At 62.0% G+C, this 27000-nt stretch overlaps 5 protein-coding genes across 11 annotated transcripts; 3 read left to right on the top strand and 2 right to left on the bottom strand.

Moving 5' to 3' along the window:
* Positions 1-2: 2 nt before the first annotated feature.
* LMAN2 (lectin, mannose binding 2) lies at positions 3-4034 on the bottom strand. The gene is given in 8 exon segments (NM_001245319.2): positions 3-497; positions 642-761; positions 1151-1265; positions 1546-1707; positions 3158-3237; positions 3483-3600; positions 3686-3804; positions 3885-4034. Coding segments are annotated over 8 exon segments (1014 nt in total). The 5' UTR covers positions 4024-4034; the 3' UTR covers positions 3-336.
* Positions 4035-5392: 1358 nt separating this feature from the next.
* LOC115497161 (ADP-ribosylation factor-like protein 3) lies at positions 5393-7650 on the bottom strand. Of its 4 annotated transcripts, none has more exons than XM_072935287.1 (6): positions 7421-7650; positions 6915-7091; positions 6709-6825; positions 6564-6614; positions 5652-5837; positions 5393-5573 (listed from the first exon to the last, which is right to left on the bottom strand). In XM_072935287.1, exons 1-6 carry the CDS (start codon positions 7436-7438, stop codon positions 5526-5528), a joined length of 597 nt encoding a protein of 198 aa, XP_072791388.1. In that variant the 5' UTR covers positions 7439-7650; the 3' UTR covers positions 5393-5525. The 4 variants fall into 4 exon arrangements, with proteins under 4 accessions (XP_072791388.1, XP_072791389.1, XP_072791386.1 ...); XM_072935288.1 differs by having other exon boundaries at positions 6915-7064; XM_072935285.1 differs by having other exon boundaries at positions 5393-5837.
* A 1513-nt stretch (positions 7651-9163) lies between these two features.
* On the top strand, positions 9164-17243 carry RGS14 (regulator of G protein signaling 14). The gene is given in 17 exon segments (XM_002193664.7): positions 9164-9385; positions 9387-9476; positions 9478-9543; positions 10873-10894; positions 12021-12175; positions 12282-12374; positions 12900-13043; positions 13202-13351; positions 13516-13636; positions 13723-13847; positions 13931-14134; positions 14257-14333; positions 14458-14584; positions 14855-14936; positions 15101-15159; positions 15363-15477; positions 15725-17243. Coding segments are annotated over 17 exon segments (2067 nt in total). The 5' UTR covers positions 9164-9178; the 3' UTR covers positions 15955-17243.
* A 1443-nt stretch (positions 17244-18686) lies between these two features.
* Positions 18687-22853, top strand: SLC34A1 (solute carrier family 34 member 1). 4 transcript variants are annotated; one of them, XM_072935379.1, is made up of 13 exons: positions 18687-18794; positions 19016-19135; positions 19289-19471; positions 19804-19932; positions 20010-20153; positions 20263-20374; positions 20474-20669; positions 20854-20949; positions 21047-21164; positions 21394-21561; positions 21716-21832; positions 21980-22104; positions 22210-22853. In XM_072935379.1, exons 2-13 carry the CDS (start codon positions 19030-19032, stop codon positions 22762-22764), a joined length of 2049 nt encoding a protein of 682 aa, XP_072791480.1. In that variant the 5' UTR covers positions 18687-18794; positions 19016-19029; the 3' UTR covers positions 22765-22853. The 4 variants fall into 4 exon arrangements, with proteins under 4 accessions (XP_072791480.1, XP_012429693.2, XP_072791479.1 ...); XM_012574239.5 differs by having other exon boundaries at positions 18711-18794; positions 21065-21164; XM_072935378.1 differs by having other exon boundaries at positions 18731-18794; positions 19854-19932; positions 21065-21164.
* A 568-nt stretch (positions 22854-23421) lies between these two features.
* Positions 23422-24859, top strand: LOC101232953 (alpha-2Db adrenergic receptor). Its single transcript, XM_030284324.4, has one exon. It carries the CDS (start codon positions 23682-23684, stop codon positions 24708-24710), a length of 1029 nt encoding a protein of 342 aa, XP_030140184.4. The 5' UTR covers positions 23422-23681; the 3' UTR covers positions 24711-24859.
* The last annotated feature ends 2141 nt before the right edge of the window (positions 24860-27000 follow it).

The following is a 27000-nucleotide window of genomic DNA, read 5'->3' as shown; positions in this document are numbered from 1 at the left end:
GGTGGTGTCAGTCCTTTAATGCCCCACTCGCAGCCCCCTCCCCCTCAGCCCCTCATGTTCACACCTGCCCCAGGCAGCACAGCGAGTCCCAGCAAGGTGGGGGGAGCGCTGGAAAAAACGGGGAGCGACCTCCAGGCTCCCACAGCACAGCTCTGGGGAGCCAGCGGGCATCGCCCCCCTCAGTCCAACCCGCGGGAGGCCAAGGGCCAGGCAGGGGTTACAGCCAAACAGACAGGTAAGAAAATACTTCTGGTATTTCTCAGAAACAGCATTTAGAAACCACAGTTTTTTTACAGCTCCCCATAAAAAATGATGGGTTTGGGCACAGGTGTTGCACTAGTAGAAACGCTTGTTCCGTTCCTGGCGTTTCTGGAAGACCACGGCTCCCACCACGGCGCAGACAATGATGCCCAGCAGCGCACAGAGCAGGAGCAGGAACACCTTCCAGCCCGTCAGCGGCCCGCTCCGGAAATTCCCCGTCGGGTCATCCACGTTGTCTGCAAGGGAAAGAACAGCTACAGAGACCAACACCACCTCTGCTCCTGCAGAGTTTTGCCAGGTGTCACGCCTTCAGCGCCTTCCAGAGTCCAGCCCCGACACCCCAATCCCCCACGGAAGGTTTCCACAGCCCACAGGCTCACCTTTGGGGGATTTAAGGAGGCTGACCCGTGGCTCGATCTTAGTCCAGTCAACAGTCTCATCTTCTAGAGGGTGCTCCACCATGAGCTGGAACAGCTTCATCGAGATAATGTCATGATTGTCTGGGGAGCAACCATGAGCACCAAACACCATCAGAAGCTCTGAGATGTCCACACACTCAGAGCACCCCTCAGACCGTTCTCTGCCAGGTCCAGTCTCCTTCCCTCCCAAGCCACCCTCATCCCCAGGTATCAAACTGCAATCCAAAGACGTTCCTTAACTCTCAGGTGCCTCCTTTCCCCAGGCAGGAGTCCCAAGAGGGTTTCAAGAGCCCGGTGAATAATGAGAAAGGAAGAAATGGAAACTATCCAGTGCATCCAGTGCTACAACTCACAGAATCACAGTTTTTTTAGGGTTGGAAGGGACCTCTGGAAATCCAACTCCCCTGCCAAGACAGGGTCACCTAACCCAGGTTCCACACCTGTGTTCCCCTGAAAAAAGCCCCTCTCACCAGAGAGATCTCCAGTGCCAGCAGAAGCACCGAAGAAGTACCCAGTTGGCAGCTGCACCCCTGCGATGTCAATGCAGTTCTTCCATTCGTTCTTGTCTTCCACGTCAGTCATCACCTGCAAAACCAGGAGAGGGTCACACCAGGAATGTTCAGAATCATGGGACAGGGTCCATCCTCCCTGCTCAAGCAGGGCCATACAAATCACATAGATTATGTCCAGATATCCATCAGTACCTCCAGTGAGGGACACTCCACACTCTCTCCAATCACTTTTGGCACACCACTATCCTGCCTGGCTGCACCTCTGGGTTAGGGGTGCCAGAGAGGCAGTGGCTGAGCCTGGAACACCATCCCCAGCTGCTGCAGAGCCAGCCCTGCCCCGCCGTGGCTCTCACCGTGAGGCGGCCGCGGGAGTAGCGCACGGCCAGGAAGGTGTCGTGGTTCTGGTTGCGCAGGTCAGCCGAGCACCCGGCCAGCTCCGTCCCACGCCCGTCCTTGCTGTGCTCGTAGGTCAGGGAGCCGTTGTTGACCATGGCTGAGATGTAGGGGAACACACGCTGTGGGGACAGACAGAGGCTGTGGGAGCTCCTGGGGTGGGAGCAGGGCACGGCAGCAGGGCCGTGCTCAGGATGTGCACGGCTGCTGCTCCACCTAAAGCTGCTTCTGATCCAAGCCAGAGCTGCCTAAAGCAGAGCCAGCTTTCTGACCTCCCATTTCAAGACCCCTGTGGATGTGACAGCCTGGTCAGAGAGCAAGAAAACTAGGTAAGTTTTCCCAGAATCGGCCTGGGAGACTTTAGGGAGCTGGAGATAAACAACGATAGCCAATTATTAAAAACAACCTGCAGGTGTTGTTTTCCTAATATCTGTTTTCTTGTTATTCTCATAAGATTGGCTAATTAACAAGATGCCTGTTTATAAACGATCAAGTGAAATGCATTGATTAGATGACCAATCAGGTTCCCCTGTGTCACAGCACTGTGTAAAAGAAGCGGTTTGGAATAAAGACACACGCTAATGCCACTCAGCCTTCTGACTGGCTTCTTGTCATTTCTTACTGAACAGTGACAAGACCCCCATCCTGTGATTCTGTGAATGGCCAGGGCAGCCAGACTGTCCCACACCTGCAGAGTGGCTGGGTAAAAATCCCAGACCCATTTAGGTTGGAAAAGACCTCCAAGAGCATTCAGTCCAACCTGTGATCAACCCCCACGCTGTCAGCTAGCTCTGACTGCCACATCCAGTTGTTCCTTGAACACAAGAAGTGTAAGAAGAGAGCACAAGACCCAGAACAGACAGAAATAATAAGCAGCAAAACGGACAGAAAAAATAAGCAGCAAAACCACACACAAGGTTTTGTGATCAGTGGATTACCTGCACCAGGAGAGGACAACTGGAGGCAGGAATTCACCTCCCATGAGCATCAAGACAACAGGGAGATGGGTCATTTCCAGGTGCTTTATGACTTAAGTGTCGTGGTTTTGATGGTACAGACCCCAAAGCACAGCTTTGTTTTCTGACTGTGCCATAATGAGATCCACAAACACAGAGCAGGACAGAAGAAAAGGACCCCCAGGCCTCTCAGGAGTGATTTGTCTCTTGGCCATGGGGAAATCTGGAGCAAAAAAGGCAGCCCAGGAGTTTCTTTCAGACACACACAGGTTGCAAAGAGAAAATAAGGGCAGAACCATCATGGGATGAGTATCCAAAGCACAGAGGTCAGGGAATAACACTCAGGATGAATATTGGCAGGTGGTGCTGGGTTTACACCAGCTCTGTGCCTGCTCTCCTGTGCAGAGAAGATGCCTTACAAACATCTGTGTAGCCAAGAGCAGCACAAGAAAGAGCTTCTTATCTCCATTAATGCACACAAACTCTTCTCTTTACCAACTCCCAGGACAGGAAGAGCGAACCATGCCCAACTAGGGGGAGACTTTTCCTTGGATCAGGTGAGAAGCACTCGGAGCAGGAAGGGAACAGCACTGCACAAGCTGCCTGGACCACTCACCTCTGTCGCCTCATCATTGGGATAGGTGTCAAGGAAAATAGCCAGTCCATGGAAGTTGTCCTTGCTGCCAAAGACAGGACCTGGAACAGGGCAGAACAGTGGAAAGACTCAGAAGGAAGTGAGAATTTGTGCTCAGAGAGTTCTGAGCTGAACAAGCTGTTCACAGCCAAGCAGGTGGCTGAGGGCACCTGCTGCCCGGGCAGAACACATGGGACACGTCACCCCAGCCTAGTGAAACCAGAGCGGGGAGCTCGGAGCTGTCCCTGCCCCGCTGCCCTCCGGGACAGGCCCCGTGTGCTGCGGACCAGCCGCTCCCGGCACCGACCTGGCGTCAGGCGTTCCTGCGTGTACCACAGCGCCAGCCCATCCCCGTGCAGGTTCTTCTTGCCGGCTCCGTGGATCCTGAAGTGGACGTGCAGCTCCCAGTCCTTGAGGAAGCAGGGCTGTGGGAGAAAGCCGCCCAGCGGCGTCAGGGCGTGGGGCGGCAGGGCCGAGCCGACCGCCGCCCGTCCCGCCCCGGGCTCTCACCACTCGGTTCCAGATGGAGCCCTCCCGACTGCGCTCGTCGGGCGTCAGGCGCACGTACTGGCTGGTGACCATGGTGCTGCCCGTGAAGTCCCACAGCGGCATCGCGGCGGAGCCCGCGCCTGCGAAGGGGCGAACGGAGCGCGGATCAGCCCGGGCCGCTCGCGGGGCGTCCCGAGCGTTCCCCCGGCCCCGCGCTCACCCTGGTACGGCTTCATCAGCGAGTGCTCCCGCTTCAGGTGCTCGTTGTTGCCATCCGTGAGCTCGGCGGGCACCGGGCGCGGCCCGGCCAGGGCCAACAGCAGCGCGGCCGCCGCCAGCCCGCCCGCACCCGCCGCCATGCTCCGCTTCCGCCTCCCGGCGCCCCGCCCCCGGCCCCGCCTCACAGTCACCACAGCCAATTACAAACCCGAACTCACCGAGGCCCCGCCCCCAAGCGTGAGTGGCAGCACTGCCCGCCTATGGCAGGGGGGAAGGGCGGGGCCAGCGGGGGCGCGCAGCTCCCGCGGTGCGGCGGGAGGCGGGAGGAGGGGCCCGAACGGGCTCCCGGCGTGCGGTACGCGTGCGCGGCGGCGCGGGGCGTGCCGGGAGATGTAGTCCGCCCGCCTTGCCCGGGCCGGCTCACGTGCGCGGCTCGTGCCGCCCGACGGGTCCCGGGAACGGGAACGGGAACAATGGGCTGGGGAACGGCCCCGGGATGGGAACGGGGACCGGCCTCGGGAACGGCCCCGGGATGGGAACGGGGACCGGCCTCGGGAACAATGGGCTGGGGAACAGCCCCGGGATGGGAACGGGGACCGGCCTCGGGAACAATGGGCTGGGGAACTGCCCCGGGATGGGAACGGGAACCGGCCTCGGGAACGGCCCCGGGATGGGAACGGGGACCGGCCTCGGGAACAATGGGCTGGGGAACAGCCCCGGGATGGGAACGGGGACCGGCCTCGGGAACAATGGGCTGGGGAGCGGCCCCGGGATGGGAATGGGGACCGGCCTCGGGAACAGCCCCGGGATGGGAACGGGGACCGGCTTCGGGAACAATGGGCTGGGGAATGGCCTCGGGAATAGCCCCGGGATGGGAACGGGAACCGGCCTCGGGAACAATGGGCTCGGGAACGGCCCCGGGATGGAAACGGGGACCGGCCTCGGGAACGGCCCCGGCATGGGAACGGGGACCGGCCTCGGGAACAATGGGCTGGGGAACGGCCCGTGCGCCTCGCCGGGGCGCAGAGCAGGAAGGACGGGCCGAGGCCGCCTGGAGGTCGCAGCAGCTTTATTGAGGGTGGCCGGGCAGCTCCCGCCCCGCTCCCGCGGGTCTCCCCCATCCCCATCCCTCCGCCACCGCAGCCGTGGTGCCCACGGAGCGGGATCTCCCAGCCCTCCGATGGCACCTCCAGAGGTGCTGAACGAGGCTTTCCCCAGCCAGCGCCAGTCCCATCTTGCGGGAGCTCAGGGGGACGCAGCGCTCGGGTGCCTGGCGGTGTTGGGGTGCCTGGGGCAGTGTGTGGGTCACAGCAGCCCCTGCAGGGTGGGACAGCAGCGTGGATGGACAAGTCCTGGGCAGGTTCTCATGCTGGAGGTGTGCGAGCCCTCAGCACAGAGGGACTCGTGCTTCCCTCCAGCAGTACGGGGGCTGCAGGGGACTCGGGCTGTGAGGAGCCCGTGGAAGCCCAGGAGGCAGGGAGAGGGGAAGCCGATGGATTAGTGGAAGGCTGGGTGGGAAAACATCCAAACGTGGCAGTCTGAGGCTCAGGGCCCAGCTGAGGCTCGGGGGAAGCCAAGGGACATGGGGGTTGGCCATGGCGTAGGGACCTGCAGCTCAGTCCCGTCTGGCACTTTGCAGCTCTCACTTCTTCCTGTTCATGATCTGGCTGGAAATCCAGTTCATCCCATCCTGGAGGGAAGGAGGATGTGAGCTCAGGCCCTTGGGCCCTCTCCCATCTCCGCAGAGCCCACCGGCCCCCATCTCTACCTGCACCCCTTCCCCAGACAGGGCCGAGCAGGCCTGGATCTGCCACTCCCGGTCCCGGTAGGTGTGGAGGCTCAGCCCTTCTGCGATTTCGGCTGCGGGTGCTGCAGTCACCAGGTCCTGCTTGTTGGCAAACACCAGCAGCGGGACCCCCGTGAGGGACTCGTCCTCCGTGAGCTCTGCCAGCTCCTGCCAAGAGAGAAGCTTCTCCCAGGGCTGCTGCCCTCCTCCACGGAGCTGCCCAGCGTGGACTGGACACCTCAGCCCTCCAAATGCCCCATCCCTCCTCTCTGGTGCTCGTGGCAGATAAGGGAGCTGTGAGGTCTTGACATTCCAAGGGAGAGAAGCTCCTAAAGGAGCTTCACCTCCTGCAGCTCCATCAGCCAAGGAGCCGCATGCAGGGCTACTTGAGGACTGAAATCCTCCCAGCACAGAGAGCCCTGAGCAAAGGGCAGCTGCAGGAGGCTCCTGGCAGTCCCGAGCTGTCTGGCACACCCACACTGCCGTCTGGTGCTGCGACAGCCGGGGCTGGCACTCCAAGTCTCACCTTCCCCTCTCAGAGCTTCTTTCCTAGGGTTTGTAACTGAATTTGCCACTCATAAACCTTTGTTTGGCCATGTCACTAACCAGGTGCTGGGGGCTGGGAGGGATGAGGGCTGGGACTGAGGGGTCACTTTCACTAGAGACTGTCACCCCTGTGCTGGGCACCCTTGGAGCTGCTGGGCCATGGAGTGGGGTATCTCTGCCTGCTGAGATCTTGAGCCTTCCCACAGAGCTCTGGGGACAGCGTGGCCCCCCTGCAGCACTGCTCCATCATTCAGAGCAGCTTTGCTTCCCCCTCATCCCCAAAGAGCTGGTGCCATACAGATCCAAGCCCCAGGACCCCACAACCACCCCTCACTGGACCAGTCATACCTGCCCTGTCTCCTCAAAACGCTTCTGGTCGGCGCTGTCAATGACATAAATCTGCCGTGGAGACAGAAAGGACAGTCAGGGGCTCCTTCCTGCCCAGCTGGGGCCCACACAGCAGGCACAGGCCTGGGGGTGCTGCCCCACTCACCAGCAGGTCTGTGCTGCCCAGATACTTCTTCCAGTAGGGGCGGATGGAGCGCTGCCCCCCGATATCCCAAACATTCAGCTTCAAACCGTGCGACTGGACGCTCTTGATGTTGAATCCCTGCGCGGGGACACAAACCCCGACGTCACCCAAGGGACAGGTGGGACCTGCGCTCTCCGCCGCCACCCGTGTCCCCCAGCAGCTCCTACCTGTGTGGGGGTGATGGTGCTGACCTCCTCGGACGCCAGGCGCTTCAGCAGCGTCGTCTTGCCCGCGTTGTCCAGCCCCAGCAGGACGATGCGGAGCTCCTGCTCCTGCTCCGGCGAACCCTTCAGCTTCTGGATGACGGAGAGCAGCCCCTGGGGGCAGGGGGTGCTAGGGGAGCCCTGTGGGGTGCCAGGTGGCTGCAGAGCACCCTTGTTTGGGAGGGGGAAACTGGGCACGCTGTTGGCTTTGGGTACTTTGTGTCTGTGGCCTGACTAGCATCAAAGCTCAGCTCCCAAAGTGTTCAGGCTCGGGGTGGCCCCACAGCAGATTTGCCCAGCCCCAATTCTGCCCTTCCCAGATGTGCTGTCCCAGCCCTGGACCACTCCCAGCTCCTGTGGGGACATGCCCCAGGCAGAGCCCTGCTGTGCCAGCCCTCTTGGCACCACCACTGAGAGCTGGTGCTGCACTCCCCGCTGCAGTGGGTGGGATGGCAGCGGACCCCTCTTACCTTCTCCACATCACCCATGGTCCGGGAGTCGCTCCGGCCCGCGGCACCGCCTGGGGAGCTGCCAGGGGCTCGTCCCCGGGGCCCGCCGGCGGCTTCGTGACTGGCACGCTCCCGGTCCCCGGGGGAGGAAGAGGATTACGGGCTCCGGAATTAGCTGCTGTTCCTCCATTTACCCACAGCATTAAATAATGCCCTCAGCAAATCCTCCAGCCAGCTGTCACCCCCGCCGTCGCCTACCCCCAGGATAAACCAGGTCCCCCCGGGCTGGGCCACTGGGGCACAGGGCATCCCTCTCCCCTGGGGCAGGGCTCCAGCCTGGGAGGATGCTGTGCCCAGGCACAGGGCTGGCACAGCCTCCCACACTGGGATGCCTCACGTTGAGGCAACAGCAGCACCCACAAGCTGTCCCCTTCCTTGCAAGGTGCAGAAGAAATTGCTGAGCTTGCTTGAGGCCACGTCAGCGACTGCCACAGCTCCCCACTGGTGCCCAAGGGAAACCACCAGGCCCTGGAGCAGGTTGAGGGCTGGTTTGTCAGCAGCTGGAGCTTGGGGATGACACAGGACAGGGGTCCAGAGGGGCTCAGATACATTCTCCAGCAGCCCACCCCCAACCCTGGTGAGGTGAGGGGCTCATCTGTTCTCTGTTTGGATTAAGTGCATTAATTAAGCAATGTCTTTGATTCCTGCATGCTGCAATTCCGTCCTCAGATCAGGTTTCCCATCAGAGAGGTTATCCATGTGGTGAGGACCGTGAGTCACGCACTCTTGGAGAGACATTTTTATTTATAACTTTCGTGGCAAAGCCAAGCCAAACAACACAGCCACACTCCAACAAAGCAGAGGGGAGCAGAACAATCACCCCTCATCCCACTGCTGCCCCATGCAGTGGCAGGGGGCAGAGGGGCAGCCAGAGGTGCCACCCTCTGTTCCCCCCACCCAGAGATCCTGCCAGCCCTGCGGCTGCTTGTGGTGCTCTGCTTTTTTGCTTGCTTATTTCATTTTTTTCTGCATAGATATGCACCCAACTTAATGTTAGGGTTCTGCTTTTGATAGATTAATCACCCACCTTACATCCCCATTATTAGCATTTCCCTGAGCGGGTTGCCATGGTGCTCTGCGGTTTATCCTGCGCTGTTAGTTACTGAGATTTCCTAACAAATAACCTAAAATATCCTCCACTGGTTTGTGGTTGCTGATCAGCATGGAACCCCGACCTTAGGAGATGGGCAAAACTGCTTAGGCATCAGTTTGGTGACTCCAAGCTGCACGTTCACTGCTCCTCTCTGCCAGGTTCTGCTGGCACACACAGAGCAGGCAGCTCTTCCCAAAACGTGGCCCTGGGGCCAGCCCCACACCCTCTGTGACCAGGGCAAGTGGCAGCGTGTGCTGGGCCTGCTGATGCCCCCCTGCCCCTGCACCCCCCTTCCCTGGGGTGATGTGATGGCCGGGAGGAGGAGAGGGACAATGTGTGGTGACCCCCGGGCAGCACAGCCGTGCTGGGAACGAGATTGGGGTGGGTTTGGGAACAGGGATGCAGATGGGGATGGAATCACAGATGTGGATGTGGATGGAGACAGGGACAGGGATGGAAACAAGAATTCAGATGGGGATGGGATCACGGATGTGGATGTGGATGGAGACAGGGACAGGGATGGAAACAAGGATTCAGATGGGGATGGGATCACGGATGTGGATGCAGATGGGGAATGAATGGGATGGCGATGGGAAACAGGGATGCAGATGGGAATGGGATAACGGATGCGGATGCAGATGGAGACGGGAACGGGGACAGGGACGGAGATGCAGCGGCGCCGCGGCGGCTCCCGGCCCGGAGCTGGCTCCGGTGTCCGCCGGGGCGGTGCCGGCGGCGCGGGGCGGGCGGGCGGCCCCGCTCCCCCCGCTGCGGTCTCGGTTCCCATGGTGACACTTCCTGTGGGAGCCGAAAGCGGTAGTGTGGCAGTGCCGGGAGCACCGGGCCGGGCCGGGCCGGGCCAGCCGCGCCGCCGGCCGGGGATGCTGCGGGGCCGCGGGCCGCGCCCGTAGCGCGCCGGGCCGGGCCGGGCCGGGCCGAGCCAGGGATGCAGGGCAAGGGCAAACTGCTGGTGGTCCACAACGGGCGCATGGTGAGTGCCCGGGGCGGCGGTCCCCATCCCCCGGAGCGCCCGTCCCCATCCGCCGGGGCTGCCCCGCCCGGCGGCGCGGCGGGGAGCGGTACCGGGCAGGCGGGTGATGTGTGCGAGTGCAGACCGGGGGTGTGGAGCGGATACCGGGCAGACAGAGGGATGTATGGAGTCAGAAACAGGCAGGGGGGAGGGTGTGGGGCTTCGGGGCAGGAGGGGCAGGATGAGTCTCCAAAGCAGGCGGAACTGCGGAGGGGTTTTAGGGCAGGCAGCGGTGTCTGGGGCGCGGTAACAGGCGCGTATGGGGCCGGGGAGCGAGCAGCAGGGTTTGGGAGGCTCGGACGGCGTTGGAAGGGGATGTGGGGCAGCGGGTGATGGACAAGCGGTGGCGGATGGGGATGGGGTCACAGCAGTGCTGGTGTCTGTGGGGCTGGGCTGCGCAGGCATGGCAGGGCTGTGTGGGTGTGGGCAGCAGGGATGGATGGGGAGGAGCGAGGAGCTGGCAAGAGAGAGGGACGTGGGACTGGGTAAGAGACATGGCAGAGGGATGTGGGGTGGGGTACAGGGAAAGGCAGGGTTAGTGGGCTCGGGATGGGGACAGTCATGGGCTGTGTAGGGTGGGCGGGGGTGTGTGGGGCCGGCAGGATGGGAGGCACGGGCCAGCTGGGTCCAGGGCACCCCTCAAATGTGGGCACCACTTGAGTGTGGCCCCAAGAGTAGGTGATGAGGCACAGCACCATGCAGAGACTGCGTGGCTCGGCTTTGGCTACAGAGGCTCTGCCCGTCTCCCTGCTTGGCTACTCCACCCCCAGGGCTGCTCTCTGGGCTGGCCCAGCAGGTGCTGCAGGACACCCTGTCCTGCTGTGCCCTGGGCTGGCAGCACCTGGTCCCTGCTTTTGGGTATCTGCCCTCTGGTAGCTACAGGCTCCAAGGAAGGAGGGAACAGGCAGTTTGCCTGCTTGGGGCTGTGGTTCTCCTTCCTTCCCTCCCTTCCTCCCCTCCTCTTCCTGTGCCGTGGAGGCCGCTTCTCTCCTCCCTTCTTGTTTGGGGTGGCAGGGTTACATCTGCTAGCAGCTGCCCTTTCCCAGTTGCTGGCCTGGCCCTAGGCCGTGGAGAGGTAGGAGAAAGGCTGTAAGCCCTTTGTAACTCTCTCTTTGCTGCCCTGGGTTGGAATTCCTGTGTCCTGCCTGTGCCACAGGGCAGGTAACACCAGAGCAGTGTTTGCTGACAGGGTCTCTTGCTCTGGGCTCAGGCTGGGTTTGCCCTGGTGCTGCTGCCAGGCCAGCAGATGCCATGTAGCCCCTCTCACCTCTCTTCTGTCCCCTCCCACAGGGCCCGGCCGTGTCGGATGGAGGTAAGGCTGCTCTTTGCCCTGGGACGGGAGGCCAGCATCATCTTCAGGGGAGGGGGAAGCCCACAGGCAGCCTGGTGCCAGGGGCAGGGAGCCAGCAGACAGCAAGGTCCTGTGTCAGCACAGGCTGTGCCATGGGCGGGTGGCAGGGCCCCCGCAGGGCAGGCTGAGCCCTCTGCCCAGGACTGGCCTTGTTGCCCCATCCCTCCCACACAGCCTCCGGTGCCTGTCCCTCCTTTTGGCTGCTCAGCTGGCATTTTGGGGGCTGGGGGCTGGGTGGCTTCCTGGGGCAAGGAGAACCTGGGTACCAGCCAGCCCTAGATTCTCTGATGGAGTCTGTCTGTCTGTCTGTCTGTCTGCCTGTCAGTCTGACTGTGCACTGGATATCTCAGACAGTTTATTTAACTGTCTTGGCCCCAGTTACTCGTGGTTTAGACCACCAGGAGAATGAGTACAGGCAGCCCGGCAAAGGAGCAGCCTGACACACCTCCTCTATTCCTGCCAGCTTTGCCAGGAGAGCATTGCTTCCATGCCCTTCCCTTCTCTTGCAAATGACCCCCTGCTTCCAGCTGCACACCAGTCAAACCAGTTCCAAAGCTGGGGTTGCCCCTGGGAACTTCCATCTTTATGAGCACATGGTCACCCTGGGTTTCCCCAAAGTGGAGTTTCTTCAGGGTTGGGAGCTGGAAATTACACTTTCTGTGCCCTCCACATGCTGGGTTTGTCCCTCGTCTTGGCCAGAGGAATAGAGAAAGTCGTTTCAGGCACCTCTGCTCATCTTCCAAGCTTCCCTCCACTCTGTGTGCCCTCTGTGTCCCCTTCCACTCCGCTTTCCCTGCTGGCTGGGTGCCTTCCCATGGCTGTCTTACCCCAGGAGATGAGTCACAGGTGGAGTTACTCAGGGTGGGCACAACTGCCAGCATTGAAAGGGAGAGTTGTCATGCCAGGAAGTGCCAGCTGTAGCATCCTGGTGCTCAATCCTCCATGGATGCCACCATGATGCTCCTCATGTTCCCTACCCAGCGCTCACCAGGTCTGATCCAGATGGGGCAGACGGAGGGCTGCTGGCATTGGGGGGTGACATTAGGGGACAGGGAGACAGCCAGAACTGACCCTTTTTCTCTCTCAGAGTTAAATGCCTCCCGGGCCCGTGGCAGCAACCACAGTGTGAACAGCCTGCCAGGCCCACCAGCCACGTGTGGATCTACCCAGGGCTCTGTGGTCAGCTGGGCCGAGTCCTTCGAGACGCTGCTGCAGGACCGTGTGGCTGTCACCTACTTCACTGTGAGTGTCACATCCCAGAGCTCAGCCCCTGCTCCTGTCCACTCTTGGACACCAACTGTCCCACAGCCACAGTGCCACCAGAGCAGCAGATCTCTCTGCCCTGCAGGAGTTCCTCAAGAAAGAGTTCAGTGCTGAAAACGTCTACTTTTGGCAGGCGTGTGAGCGCTTCCAGCAGATCCCAGCCAGTGACACACAGCAGGTACCAGCTCCGTGCAGCTTTGCTCACACAGCTGCTGGGAGGGATGTGGGCAGAGCTGTCCAGCTGCATGTTCAGAGGTCCTGGCAGACCCCTTTTCTGTGGGGGTGAGCAGGCTGGAGGTTCTTGCAGAAGGAATAAGGAGATGGATGTGATGTGCATCTGAAAAGCCACAGCTGGGACTGCCTGCCCCACAGAGCAGGATGTGCTTCCCCAGCCCAGGGCTGCCAGAGGGTGGAGAGTCCTTCTACAGGGACAAACAAGACCAAGGACAGAGCTAGACTGGGAATCACGGGGGCAGAGCCAGGTAGCTGCAGGGGATGGTTCCTCCCTCAGGTTGTACCTTGTGGAGAGGCTCGTGTGTTGTGCCTAGAGTTTGGTCCTGAAGTCCAAGTACTGAGCTGGTCCTGGGGCAGGTTGGTTCTTCAGGGATCAGGTGTCTCTGTGGCACCAGAGGAGCAGGGGGCTCCTCTGGGGTGGTATAGAGGAGGGGGTTGCTGGTCTCAGCCTGGCCTGCTGTCCCCTCAGCTGGCCCAGGAGGCACGGCGGATCTACGATGAGTTCCTCTCCAGCCACTCGGTCAGTCCTGTGAACATTGACAAGCAGGCCTGGATTGGGGAGGACATGCTGGCCACCCCCTCCCCGGACATGTTTCGCATCCAGCAGCTCCAGGTATGGCAGCACCTGAGCTCCACCCACAGGATGGGGGGCTGTGGAACCACCCCACATGTCACCCAGCATCACTGCTGAGCCTGGGGCTGTGCCATGGGGCAGTGCCCGGAGCCTGTAGGTGTGTAGGGGTCTTAAGCACACACATCCTCCCTTTCCAGATCTTCAACTTGATGAAATTTGACAGCTACACACGTTTTGTGAAATCCCCACTCTACCAGGCCTGCCTGCGGGCAGAGAGCCAGGGCCAGCCCCTGCCTGACCTGCGGCCCCACTCCCGCAGCAGCAGCCCCCCTCCTGACCTCAGCAAGGTGAGTGAGGGGGAAAGGGGAATGGGGACATGTCCCCGTGGTGCTGGGTCCCTTCCCTGCTGCTCAACCCCAGCCTGAGGACAGACAAACAGTCAGGGGAACAGGGAAAGGGAGGGGGAAACCTCAGGTGTTGCCATGTTGAGATGCTGCTCAATTCACCCCAGAAGACAAAGCTGAAGCTGGGCAAGTCGCTGCCCCTGGGCGTGGAGACAGCGGGCAGCAGTGCCAACCGCAGCCTGCAGCGCTCCTTCAGGAAGGGAGAGCGGCGGGAGCCGTCCTGGGCAGGTGGGTGCTATGTTGAGCAGGACAGCCGGGCCACGCCACCCTGAGGGGTGATCACGTCCCCACCACCATCCCTCTGTCTGTCCTAGAGGGGGGAGAAGGCAGCAGGAGTGCCATGCTGTGGAGGGAGTCCCAGGGCTCACTCAACTCTTCAGCCAGCCTGGACCTGGGCTTCTTGTCCTCGGCCAGCACAGCCGCCAGCCCCTGGACGGAGGTGAGTGGGCACCACGCCAATACCACGGCACCACCACGCTGCCACTGGCTGGGCTCATCCTGGCACATCCCTCCCTCCCTCAGGGCCAGCAGAAGAGCCTGGGGGGCAGCGAGGCAGAGCTGCCAGCCAAACCCATGAAGTACTGCTGCGTGTACCTGCCCGATGGCACGGCCTCGCTGGCCTCTGTCCGGCCCGGCCATTCCATCCGGGACATGCTGGCAGGGATATGTGAGAAACGCGGCTTCAGCCTCCCCGACATCAAGGTCTTCCTGGTGGGGAATGAGCAGGTAGGGCAGGCAAGGGGGGAGCAGGGTTCCTGCCAGCCGAACCATCCCTGTGCCAGGACCACGTGCCACTCTGCTGGCTCTCTCCTGATGATTTGTTTCTTGTGATGATTTGTCTCTTGCAGAAAGCGTTGGTGCTGGACCAGGAGTGCTCTGTGCTGGCAGACCAGGAGGTGAAGCTGGAGAACAGGATAAGCTTTGAGTGAGTAGGAGCTTTGGGGCTGATGCTGTTGGCCATCCACAGTGCCTCACACCCAGTCCCCCAGGCAGTGCTGAGTGCCCTGGATCTGCTCCTGCCTGCAACCACCTCTTCTCCCCCTCTGCAGCCTGGAAATCTCCTCCCTCAACAAGACCATCCGCATCACAGCCAAGTCGACCAAGCGCATCCGGGAAGCGCTGCAGCCCGTGCTGGGCAAGTACGGCGTGAGCGTGGAGCAGGCGCGGCTGCGCAGGGTGAGCCTGGCAGGCAGGGCCAGCCCCTGCTTCGGGGGCAGCCCTGGGTTTGGGGCTCAGGCCAGGGGCTGCTGCCTCTGAGCAGGTAGTGGGGAGCAGTGGTGTGCGCTGTGGAGCCTGTGTGCTCCTGGAATCACTGGTTTTGGGATGGGCTGTGGGATCCCTCTGTGTGCTGGGAAGGAGCAGTGGGGTCTGGCCAAGTGGGTCCTCAGCCTGGCTGCCTTTCCCATGCCACGGTGAGTGTGACACTGGCTGCTGTTCCTGTTGCAGCAAGGTGAGCCGGCCACGCTGGACTTGGAGAAGCTGGTCAGCACAGTGTCTGCTCAGAAACTTGTGTTGGAAACACCAGCAGGTAAAGTGTCCCCTTAAGTCACATCACCCTGAAGAGCACTTAGAGGGTCAGGCTGTTTTCTGCTGGCCATGTCTCCCATTCCCTGGGAATCCAGGTCCATCCTGTCACTGCCTGGCCGGGACCAGGATGCTGGAATGGGGCACTGAGCATCACTTCCCTTGCAGACGTGCGAGCGATGGGGAGCGCTGAGGCTGCAGCTGCCCCCTCTCTGCTCCGGAGTGAGGTGAGCATCAAATCCCACCAGCCCTCCTTAGAGATGCCCTCACAGCTTCTGTGGTGGTCCACAGGGAAGCTGGGCCCTGCTGTGGTCCCAGCACTCGCCACAGGGCTGGGCAGCGAGCCAGGCTGTGGGAGGGTGATGGGGACACGGCCCAGGGGAGCACTGCCTCCTTGCCCCGTGGCTGAGGCCTGGGCTGCTCATTGCAGGAGGGAAGCCCAACAGGAGCAGAGCCCGACACACGATGGGAGGTGCCCTCCTCCTTCTCCAGGCCACAGTCTTCAGCTGCCATGAACCTTAACCGCCGCACCTACGACCTGGAAGGTGAGACCTGGTGTGTCTGAAATCTGAGGGGCCGAGGGATGCAGAGCCCCTGGTGTGCTGGGGATGGGGGCAGGTCCCATGAAGCTGGGAATGGGCTGTGGGGCATTGGGGTCTGGCATGGAGCAGGGAGAAGGTGCCAGTGCTGTGCCTGGGAAACGTTCAGGGGCATATCAGGTGGAGAGGGCAGCTGAGGTGCTAGGACAAAGCCCCAGTGCCTGGCTCAGGTGCATGATCTGCATTTCCCCAGGGCTGGTGGAACTGCTGAACCGTGCCCAGAGCTGCCGGGCCAACGACCAGCGTGGGCTGCTCTCTAAGGAGGACCTGGTCCTGCCTGACTTCCTCCAGCTCCCCATGCGGGACGACAGTGCCTGTGAGGGGTCACATCAGCCCAGTGCCCCTCAGGCTGGCTCTGAGGGGAGCAGCTGCCCTCAGGAAGAGCCTGCGCTGGCTCAGCCTTCGTTGGACCACAAGCTCTGATGAGTCCTGGTGCGTGGCACCCCCAGGCCATGCCGGGGTTCAACAGGGGCCCGACAGCCCCTGCCCTGCACCGCTGACACTGCCCGGACTGCAGATCCATCCACGTCCTGTCCCAAGCTGTCGTGTCGTGTCGCTGTGAGTGGCTGAGCAGCTGCCATGCCCCTCTGCGGGGCCACGTCCCGGTGCACCTCAAGGGAGTTTTGTACATAGTTTGAACCCTCGTTGCAAAGCACTTTGCAACATCCCTGGCACTGTGCTGCCCAGTGCCTCTGCCTGCAGCAGAGCTGCCTGCCCAGCACATCCTGCCTGTGTCAAGCTGGCACAGCCCCACTCACTCTCTGGGTGGGGAAAGCTCCCTTCTAACTGCAGGGTGTGCAGAATAGACAGGGTAGGTGGGGAGGAAAGGCAGGCTCCAGTCCTGAACTCCAGTGCTGTGGGCAGGCAGGGTCAGGAGAGCATGTACCCGGAGCTCAGAGCCAGATCCAGTCGCTGGCCCCGTGGGAACAGCGCTGCCCCGTTGTTGATCTGCAAGTCCACCCTTCCTGGGGAGGGTGAGCATGGCCCTGCCAGGCTGTGCCCCAGGCAGGTTGTTACGTCTGCATTGCGTGAGCGTGGCCTGGTCCTGCCACAGCAGCACTGCTTGGAGCAGGGCACATGGTTCCTGGCCTGGGCAGCCAGAGGCAGAGCCAGCAGATGGTGCCAAAAAAGCCTTCCTCCTCCCCGCTGCAGATCCTGCGTGGGCGGCTGCTGAGGGACATCAGGAGCAAAGCCCCGTATCCCCCCTGCCCCGTCCCCACTGGGACACGGGTGCTCAGCCCGCTGGGACAGCTCTGCTTGGTGCCACAAGAATGCAGCACCCCTGGGTGTTGAGACCTCAGCCTGGTGTGCAGGTCCCCAGCGTGTGCCCAGCCTGTCAGTGGCTGTGCTGGGCTGTAGCCTTGAGCCCCGATCCAGTCCTGGCTGTGCACTGCTGTTCCCCATGCCCAGAGGTCCCAGACAGAATCTGCGATGGAGACATCTCCCAGGAGATCCCTCCACAGTCCATACCTGCCAGAGCCCTTCCTGGCTGTGCCTTGGGTAACCACTCCATCACCACTGCCAGGCCAGAGGCAGAGGGGTGACCCAGGGCCCCCAGGCTTGCCCAGAGATGGGGGCATGGCCACCCATCCCTATGCTGCCACAGCCAACTGCAGACCTGTGGCCTTAGTCAGAGTCCCCCTGTGTCTCTGTGATGCTGCTCAGTTCTGTCTGTGCTGTGGAACCAGGGGAAATAAAGAGCATTGCCTGGATGTACCTTTCTTTCCTTCATCTGTCATCGAGGCTGGATGGTGCTATTCCCTGCAGCAATGTCCCCTCGACCCCCCTCTCCCCCACAGAGCCTTCCCAGGGCCATGGCAGAGCTGGGGCCAGCCCTCAGCTCCAGTGCCACCCTGACTGGCAGCATGGGGCAGTGCCAGGAGCTTGTTTACCCAGCACTGCTGATGGAGTAGGGGAAGCTGCAAGGCCGGCATGACCAAGGACTTCAGCCCCGAGCCTGTCAATGAGTGACAGCCAGAGCTGCCAGGGCCTCACTGGGTTAATGATTGTGGGGGCAGCTGGCCAAGAGCCCCTGGGCACGGGGCAAGTGCGGACACCAGCCCCCTGCACGCTGGCTGCACCCCTGGACAGAAGGGTCCCCAGCCCCTGCCGAGGCAGGACACATCCCCTGCTGTGCCACCTCCCAGGCATTCAGCTCCATCAGTCTGTGACTCAGTGATGCTCCAGCAGTGGCACAGGTGTCCCCAGGCTGTCTGAGTGCCCTGGAGTACCCAAGGGATCTTCCCTTACATTTGCACCTGGCTCATCATGGTGATGGGTTTGGACAGTGCTTAATCCTGGGGAAATGGGGCTGTGGCAACTGAACACCTCTTTGTGCCCACTCCCACAGGCACAGGGCTGGAGCAGCCTTTGGCCACTGTCTCTCCCCTGGACAGTTGTGGACATAAGCTTGCTGGGTGTCCTGTGGGTGGATGGAAACTTGGATGGAGGTGTGGAAGCAGCAGGTAATGATAAACAGGGCCGAGGAGGTGGCGACAGCAGCACTGGCCTCGCTGCTCTCCTGCTCACCCAGCACACGTGCTGGGGAGATGTGGTGCCAGGGAGATGTGGTGCCAGGGAGATGCAGGCTCTGTCCCACACAGCCCTCTGGCTGCCCCACACTGAGCTGCTGGCACGGGCAGAGCCCGGCTGTGTGTTACCATCACCACCAGCAGCAGGACATGGGGATCACACTGGTGTTTGCATCAGCCATCTCCAATGCCCTGGGAATGAGGACATTGTGCCCTGGGCAGAGCTGGTCCCTCATGGCTGATGCTGTGATGGCACTGAGGGTGCTGGATGTCAGCATGACCGCATCTCTGGTTTATGATGCCCCAGCAGCACCAGCACCAAGCCCTTCTCCTCCTCCTCCTCTTCCTCTCGTGCAGCAGAGGAACCACCTGGCACCAAATGATGGAGAACTGAGGCTCCTCCAGCATCACCTCCTGTCCACCAGGCCCCAGCAGTGCTCATCAGCACAGCGGTGCCGCTCAGGGGGTGCAGCACCCCGGGGGCACGTGCCCCATCCCGCCGGGGCCGCAGCTGAGCGGGATGTGGTTGTGATGGGGGTTACCCATTAACTGCAGGAATTTCTGGGGAGGAGGTGAGCAGCGAGCGGAGGCGAGGGGCGACACGGGGCTCCTTAGACTTTGCTCTTGGCCGGTGTATAAAGGGCCGTGGTGCCCCGCGGGCCACTTCGCCGGAGGGACGCGTGCATGTGGCATGTGGAAGTGGCACTGCCCTGAGTGCCCGGCCAGCCCCAGGTGAGCTGGGCCCTGGGCAGGACGAGTCCCCTTCCTGCCTGCCCTGCCTGCCCTGCCTGCCCTTTGGGAGCTCGATGGGGTGGCACAGCAGCAGCTGGTGGCCCAGGGGACCGACAGATGATGGGATGGTGCTCCTTGGTGGTGCCAGCACTGCAGAGATTTGGGGGGACATGGCAGCTGGTGCAGCACAGCTTTGGTGACACACAGCCACCTCTGCTCAGCCTCAGCAGGAGCGATGCTGCCCTACCGGACAGAGAGCCCAGTCCTGCCCGGTCGCTGCCCGGTGCGGGGAGGAAGGGTTGTGCACGGGCCACAGTTCGCCTACTGCCCCAGCCCCCAAGGTAGGTGCCCCCAACCCTCCTCTTCCTCCTCCTCCTCCTCCTCTTCCTCTGCTCTGCTTCTGGCCAGACCCTGGCCCAGGCAGTGCTGGGCTCTCCTCTGCAGGGAGGTCCCTGCAAGGACAGGGCTGTAATGTAGGTGCCCTCTCTCCCCAGCCCTGCACCGGCTGCCGGGTGCCCACAGCTGCCCCTTCACGGTCAGCGCTGTGCCCTGCCCTGACCATGGCTTCCCCTGCCCCGGCTCCCCGGGGCGGCTGCGCGAGGGCCGCGAGCGCTACGAGCTGGACGCGCTGTCCTGGCAGGGCCACCGGCTGGGCTTGGACGAGCTGCAGAGGCCAGGTGAGACCCCCACCCCCACCTGGGCTGGGGAACACCCCAGATCTGACAGAGGCAGCTGGGGCACTCGGGGTGCCAGGACTGTGGGGTGCCAGGTTGGGAGGGGAGTGCTGGTGGAGAGACTCTCAATGTCCTGGGGTGATGTGGGGACAATGGGGCAGGTGGCACAAGTCACTCCAGGGTGGGAAGAGATGAAGGGGATCTGAGAGGTGGCATAGCTAAGGACATGAGCCCTGTGCTGCCAGGAGCCATGAGAGCGGCGTAAGCCTGTAGGAGCCTGGGGAGCCAGGGCCATGCCATAGCAGGAGTTTAACACTCTCTCTTGTCTTGCACAGAGCTCGGGTGCTGGACCAGGGTCCAGTCCTTCTGTGTCTCCCTTCTAAAGGTGCCCCTGATGTTTGGGTTCCTGTACCTCTTTGTGTGCTCTCTGGACGTGCTCAGCTCTGCCTTCCAGCTGGCTGGAGGTACTAGGGTGGCAGGGATGCCTGGGAACCTGGTGGCAATGGCAGTGCCAGCAGCCTGCGCTCACATTCTCTTACAGGCAAGGTGGCGGGGGACATCTTCAAGGACAATGCCATCCTCTCCAATCCAGTGGCTGGGCTGGTGGTGGGCATCCTGGTGACTGTGCTGGTGCAGAGCTCCTCCACCTCCACCTCTATCATCGTCAGCATGGTCTCCTCAGGGTGTGAGTGTGCCCCTGAGGCTGCTGGGGGCCTGAGGCTGAGGGAGGGGATGGCTGGATGGGGTCACCCTGAGCCGGGCCATGCAAGGCTAGCAGGTCTCTCTGTCCCCAGTGCTGGAGGTGCGCTCTGCCATCCCCATCATCATGGGCTCCAACATCGGCACCTCAGTCACCAACACCATCGTGGCCCTCATGCAGGCTGGTGACCGCAGTGAGTTCGAACGGTGAGAGCTGGATGGGTCAGAGGACATGAGGACACTTCTGGGGTTGGGGGCTGCTCCTCAGGACCACCTCACGCCAACGGGCTCCTTCATTCTGCACAGGGCCTTTGCTGGTGCCACGGTGCACGACTGCTTCAACTGGCTGTCAGTGCTGGTGCTGCTGCCACTGGAGGTGGCGAGTGGGTACCTGCACCACGTCACCCGCCTGGTTGTGGCCACCTTCAACATCCGCAGTGGGAAGGATGCCCCCGACCTGCTGAAGATCATCACAGAGCCCTTCACCAAGCTCATCATCCAGGTCTCCTCAGCTGTTATGTATGCCCCAGCCTGGTGGGGATGTCCCCAGCACTGGTGTCCCTCTGATGGCGGTTGTATCCAAGTGTCCCCAGGCTGGCAGTGGTGTTCCCATGCCAGTGAAGATGTTGCCAGCCTGTGGAGCTGTTAGCCCCCAGGTACCCTCTCCAACATGTGTGTTGTTGCAGCTGGACAAGTCTGTGATCACGGGCATCGCGACAGGGGACGAGAGCCTGCGCAACCGGAGCCTCATCCGCGTCTGGTGTGGACCTGCAACCCCACAGGTGAGGGGCCCGTGGCCCTGCTGGGGCCACCAAACCCTCCCACAGAGGATGGGTGGTGGGCAAGGGCTGGCGGAGGACACTGTGGAGCCAGCTGTAGCCCACCTTCTCCCTGCAGATGGCCACGGTGGGGCTTGGCCCCCCTCCAAACTGCACATCCCCCGGCCACTGCAGCACTAAGGGCATCGAGGTCCTTCACAACGTCACCAGGCAGAAGTGTGAGTGGGTGTGGAGGGCTTGGGCAGGGCTGGGGCTCAGGATATGGGGCTGGGGAGGTGCAAGTGGGGCTGGGGGTTGTATGTGTGATGGAGAAGTGCTGGAGTCATGATGTGGGGCAGGGCTGGGAGATGTTGTGCTGGGGTCCAGGTGTGGGGCTGTCTGTGGGGGCAGGTTTGTGAGCGGGGCCAGGCCAGCCCCAGCCCCTTGTCCAGCCGTGCTGTGGGGCAGGTGAGCACCTCTTCACCGACACACCACTGCCTGACCTGGCCGTGGGGCTGGTGCTGCTGGCCGGGTCCCTTGTCGTGCTCTGCACCTGCCTCATCCTCCTGGTCAAACTCCTCAACTCCCTGCTCAAGGGGCAGGTGGCCAAAGCCATCCAGAAGGTCATCAACACTGGTGAGTAGGATGGGGACCACATGCCACATGGCCACCCATGCCCATCTCCACCTGCCATCCTCAGACCTGTCCGTGGCTGCCCCTGATCCCCAACCCTGATGTGGCCATGCCCATGTCCCCGTTTGTGTCCATGCCCGTGGCCATGCCGTGGCAGACCTCCCACACCCGCTCAGCTGGCTCACTGGGTACTTCGCCATGGTGGTGGGTGCTGGGATGACCTTCGTGGTGCAGAGCAGCTCTGTCTTCACCTCGGCCATCACACCCCTGATCGGTGAGTCCCAGCCATTCCTCATGCCCTGCCATGTGCCATCCCCTGGCCTGTGGGTGCTGAAGCACTCGGAGGGACAAAAGGAGCTGTGCCTCCTTGGGACAGCATGGGGATGGCACTGCCAGGAGTGATGGGGTGCCTCTCCCACAGGCCTGGGGGTGATCAGCATTGAGCGTGCCTACCCACTGACCCTGGGTTCAAACATTGGCACCACCACCACTGCCATCCTGGCTGCCCTGGCCAGTCCGGGGGACAAGCTGGCCAGCTCCTTCCAGGTACAGTCAGCCCGGGGCCATGGCTGGGCTGGATGGGGCTACCAGGCAGGGCAGGGGCTGGGAAAAACCCACGTGCCCAGCCTGATGGGGATGCCATCCTTGCAGATTGCTCTCTGCCACTTCTTCTTCAACATCTCGGGCATCCTGCTGTGGTACCCACTGCCCTTCACCCGCCTGCCCATCCGCATGGCCAAGGCGCTGGGTGAGCGCACGGCCAAGTACCGCTGGTTTGCCGTGCTGTACCTCATCATCTGCTTCCTCCTGCTGCCCTCCCTCATCTTCGGCATCTCCATGGCGGGCTGGCGGGTGCTGGTGGGGGTGGGCGCGCCCTTCCTCGCCCTCCTCTTCTTCGTGGGGCTGGTGAACGCGCTGCAGGCACACAGCCCCGGGCGCCTGCCCAAGTGGCTGCAGACCTGGGACTTCCTCCCCGCCTGGATGCACTCGCTGCAGCCCCTGGACCGCGCCATCACCCAGGCCACGCTGTGCTGCACCGAGCGCTGCCGCAGCCCCGAGGGCTGGGAGGAGCCCGAGGGCGCACCCCGCGACAAGGCCAGGCTGGGGCTGGACAACCCCGCGCTCTCCTACCCCGAGGAGATGCCCAGCCCCACCATGCGGGTGGGCTCCCCTCGCCCGCTCCCGCACGGTGCCACACGGCTCTAGCTGGCAGTGCACAGCCGGGCTGCTGCTCCTGCGGCCGCTGGTGTCCACTGTCCCTGCTCAGCTGGTGTCTAATAAAGGGGGAGCGCTGACGCCTCTGTGTGTGTCTCTTTGGGTCCTCTCTCTGCAAACCCTGCTGTCACAGGTACCCCCCACACCACCACTCAGCTCAGCCAGTGCTGGGGACACACCAAACACACTGCTCGTGCTGTGGGGCACATGGTGATGATGCCACAGCTAAACCCTGAGCTCTGTAGCCACCTGTAGCTCTGTACTGAGCTGTCACAGGCAGCATCTTCTTCCCCCTGCCTTGTCCCCAAAGAGCTGAGCTGGCAGGGTCCATGGTGCCCCACTGTGTGCCACGGCAGCATATCAGTGAGTGAGGCACACCACAGGGCAGCCAAGCAAGGTCCTGGGCTGCTGTGATGCTGCTGAGCTGGGATCAGCAGGATGATGACTTGGCATGGTTGGGCTGTGCCCCTGCACCACCAGGCACCCTGGCACCCGTGGCTGGAGCCCTCCTGCCATGGTGACCCTGAAAAGAGCCCTTTAAGTGGCAATTACAGCTTCTCCCACTGCCCACAGATGTTTGGGTTCCTGCCAGTGATATCGGCCCACCCTTCCCTCCCTCCCTCCTTCCCGCCCGCCCTCCTCCGGACTGGGACCAGCACAGCCAGCAGTGCTGCCGTGGGAGCCTCTCAGTGCTCCCGGCACCGCCGCTGTCCCCCGTGCCCAGCCGGGCAACCACTGGGCCAGGACGACCTTGCCACCAGATTGGGTCGGTGCAGGAGTAGTGGCAGCTGGGAGAACCCCCTGGAGACTCAGCAATGCTGGGACTGCACCCGCAGCTGCTTCAGGACCGGTGAGCAGGGTGGGGAAAAGCCCCATGGGGCTTCATCTGCTTGAGGGGCTGGGCCAGCATGGAGCCAGCCAGCGCCCTTCCCAACACCTCCGGTAACGGCAGCGGCACTGGCAGTGCCCCACACTCACCCGCAGCCACGGGGCTCATCTTGCTGGCAGCCCTGTCCGTCCTGCTGGCCACGCTGGTGGGCAACGCTCTGGTGGTGGTGGCCATCTCCACCAGCCGGGCCCTGCAAGCCCCACAGAACCTCTTCCTCGTGTCCCTGGCCTCAGCAGACATCCTGGTGGCCGTCCTCGTCCTGCCCTTCTCACTGGCCAACGAGGTGATGGGCTACTGGTACTTTGGTGGGCTGTGGTGCAGCCTGTACCTGGCGCTGGACGTGCTTCTCTGCACGGCGTCCATCGGGCACCTCTGTGCCATCAGCCTGGACCGCTACTGGGCCGTGACACGGGCGGCACGGCTCAACCTGCGCCGCAGCCCGCGGCGGGTGAAGGGCATGATCGGGGCGGTCTGGGCGGCGGCGGCCCTGGTGGCACTGCCACCGCTCCTGCGGCCGCGGCCGGGCGGGCACGAGTGCCAGCTGAGCCAGGAGACCTGGTACGTGCTGGCCTCCTGTGCCGCCTCCTTCTTCGTGCCCTGCCTCGTCATGGTCGCTGTCTACTGCCGCATCTACCGCCTGACCGCCCAGCGCACGGCCGCCCTGCTCGCTGCCCGCTGCCCGCGCCCCGCCAGCGGAGATGGAAAGGTGTCGGGCGTTGGGATGCTGAGGTGGCGGCGCCGGAGCCAGCACCAGAGCGTGTTGCTGTGCCGCCGCCGGCTGGTGCGGGCGCGGGAGCGGCGCTTCACTGTCGTGCTGGCGGTGGTGATGGGCGCCTTCGTGCTGTGCTGGTTCCCCTTCTTCTTCACCTACAGCCTGGGGGCTCTCTGCGGGCAGGGCTGCCATGTCTCCAAGCCTCTCTTCAATTTCTTCTTCTGGATCGGCTACTGCAACAGCAGCGTCAATCCCCTCATCTACACCCTCTTCAACCGGGACTTCCGTGCTGCCTTCCGCCGGCTCCTCGCCGTCCCCCACCGGCACCGCACTTAGGGACCCACTGGGACACCAGGGACGTGCTCCCCAGCCCTGCTCAGCATTCACAGCACCTGGCCACACCACAGGCCCTGGATGGCAGTGCCAGCGTGCAGCTCAAGGTGCTTCTGGAAATGCAGGATTGAATAAAACGAGACCAAATCCTGTGCCTGCGGCTGGCGCCTGCCTCCAGGGAGCCCAGAAAGTGGCACCGACTGCCAGCACCTTTTGTCACCCGCATCACCCCACACATACGCCTTGCAGCAGTGGTGGTGACAACTTGCTATGGCAGCTCCAGTGAGTACTGGCCCTCCCCACTCTCAGATGAATGTCTGTGTCCCCAGCACTCTCTTGTGTAGGGATGGACCCCATGGCTGCTGCGAGGAGAAAAAAACCCTCCCTGTGGCTGTGCCATCACAGCAGCCCAGTCCGAGCCCCGTCTCTCTCTGCCAGGGCTGTCCCCTCTGGGATCACACCAGCTGTGCTATGCCATGGGGGCTCCGTGAGGGCACACACGTGCCCATGGTGGGGGACAAGGGCTGCAGGTCTGGTGTGGAACAGCCCACATCCTGCTCGGGGACTGTACTGGGATCTTGCTGCAGGAGGGAAAGGAGGAATGATATCCCAGAGCCAGAAAGGCCTCTCTCCCCTGGGAGAGTGTCAGAGATGGGATCGCATGGGAACAGGCTCCAGCACAGCCTGACGTGCAAGAGGCCACAGAGGCAGCTGTGGGGCGAAGACCCGGGGACAACCACATCCCCCTTGGGGGGCAGAATCCGCCCCACACCCACCCTGCCTGGCTGCCTGCCTCGCTCTGCACAGACACCCAGAGGTCAGGGGCTGCTCCACTTCTTCAGCTTTGCTGCTCAAAATAGAAAATCTCAAAACATTAGACTTTCTTTAGGCTAAAAACAGCTGCTGGCGCCTGGGAGCTGGAGCCCAAGGAACACTGGCCCCCACCAGCCCCCCCAGCCCCCGTCAGGGTGGGTGCAGCTCAGCTGGGGTCTGGGGGGCTGGATGGGATGGGGGCACTCGCAGCAGTGAGGATCCTTGGGCCATCACTGTGCCTGCTGGCCCCATGTGGGGAGGCTCGTGGTGTGAGCTTTGGGGTCAGCAGAGGTTCCCAGTGGGATCGGGCTGGGGTGGGTCCCAGAGCTGACTCTCAGAGGTGTCTGGCCCCAGCAGCTGGAGCTGCACGGGCACTGCCTGCGGAAGGAGCTGCCCTATCACTGCCACCCAGCTTCCCCTCCCGCGCCACCATTCTCCTTCTCACAACTAAACAACATTTTGCTTCTAAAAATACTCAGATGAGGGCAACAAGTGGGGACCCAGCCAGGCCAGTTCTCCCAGGGGGCACCCCGGGACCCCACAGTCCCCTGGCCACACACCCTGGTGCCAACCAGGGTACCAGGCACTGCCCATCCTCCTGGGCATGAGCGTACAGCTCCCTCCACAGAGCTAAAAAGCAGAGTGGCAGCTCCACCACCTGAGCTGCTGCTGGATCTGTTGGGGATTCCAGGATTTTCTGAACACTGGTGCTGCTTCAGCAGCCTCCCGTTGTCCATGAGTCTTGTCAGTGATGAGAACGGTGCTGCAAAATGCCAGGTGGGAGGAAACAGAAAATAGCAACCCAAGGGTTAATGCTGGAAATGAATGGAAACAGAGTAATCTCATTTTAAGTCCAAAATAAACATGTGCCAGCTTTGGAAAGAAAGCAGCACTAAAAGAGGAGCTCTCACACCATGAGCTCATCCCTCCAGGCAGTGGCAGAGAGATTACCCCCAAGGTGTGGCAAGACAAAGCATCCTCCTCCTCCTCCTCATCCTGCAGATTCATACCCTGAAAATGTGACATCTGATTTCCAGTGGATGCTGAAGAGTACAGCAGCCACAGGCAGTACTGACTGCATGGACAGGGAGTGCTTGGAGTAATTTGTGTTATTATCATCCTCACTACCGCCTGAGGACATGAACCCAAAATCTCTCCTGCCATGGGCCCAGGCTGCCATTAACAGAAACCAGGCGAGGGACCTGCCCATCATCTCCTCCATGGCCTGGCCAGCACCAGCCTCACACCTGGGGCAGAAGGAGACATCTCCCGTGGGCTGGAGCAAGAGGCAGAAGCCATGGGAAGGCAGAGGCAAGGAGCAGCACAAAGCAGGGCAGACACCACTTGGTTTAAGAAGATTAATGAGTGGTTTTGTGCCTAGGAGAGGGAGATGGGCAGGAGATGTCTTGGGCAGGTTTTGTGCCCAGGAGAGGCAGGGAGACAGGCAGGTGACCTGAGGGGCTGACAAGTCATCGAGGGG

Source organism: Taeniopygia guttata, chromosome 13, assembly GCF_048771995.1.
Source record: "Taeniopygia guttata chromosome 13, bTaeGut7.mat, whole genome shotgun sequence".
NCBI lineage: Eukaryota > Metazoa > Chordata > Aves > Passeriformes > Estrildidae > Taeniopygia > Taeniopygia guttata.
This window is presented reverse-complemented; position numbering and strand designations above follow the sequence as displayed.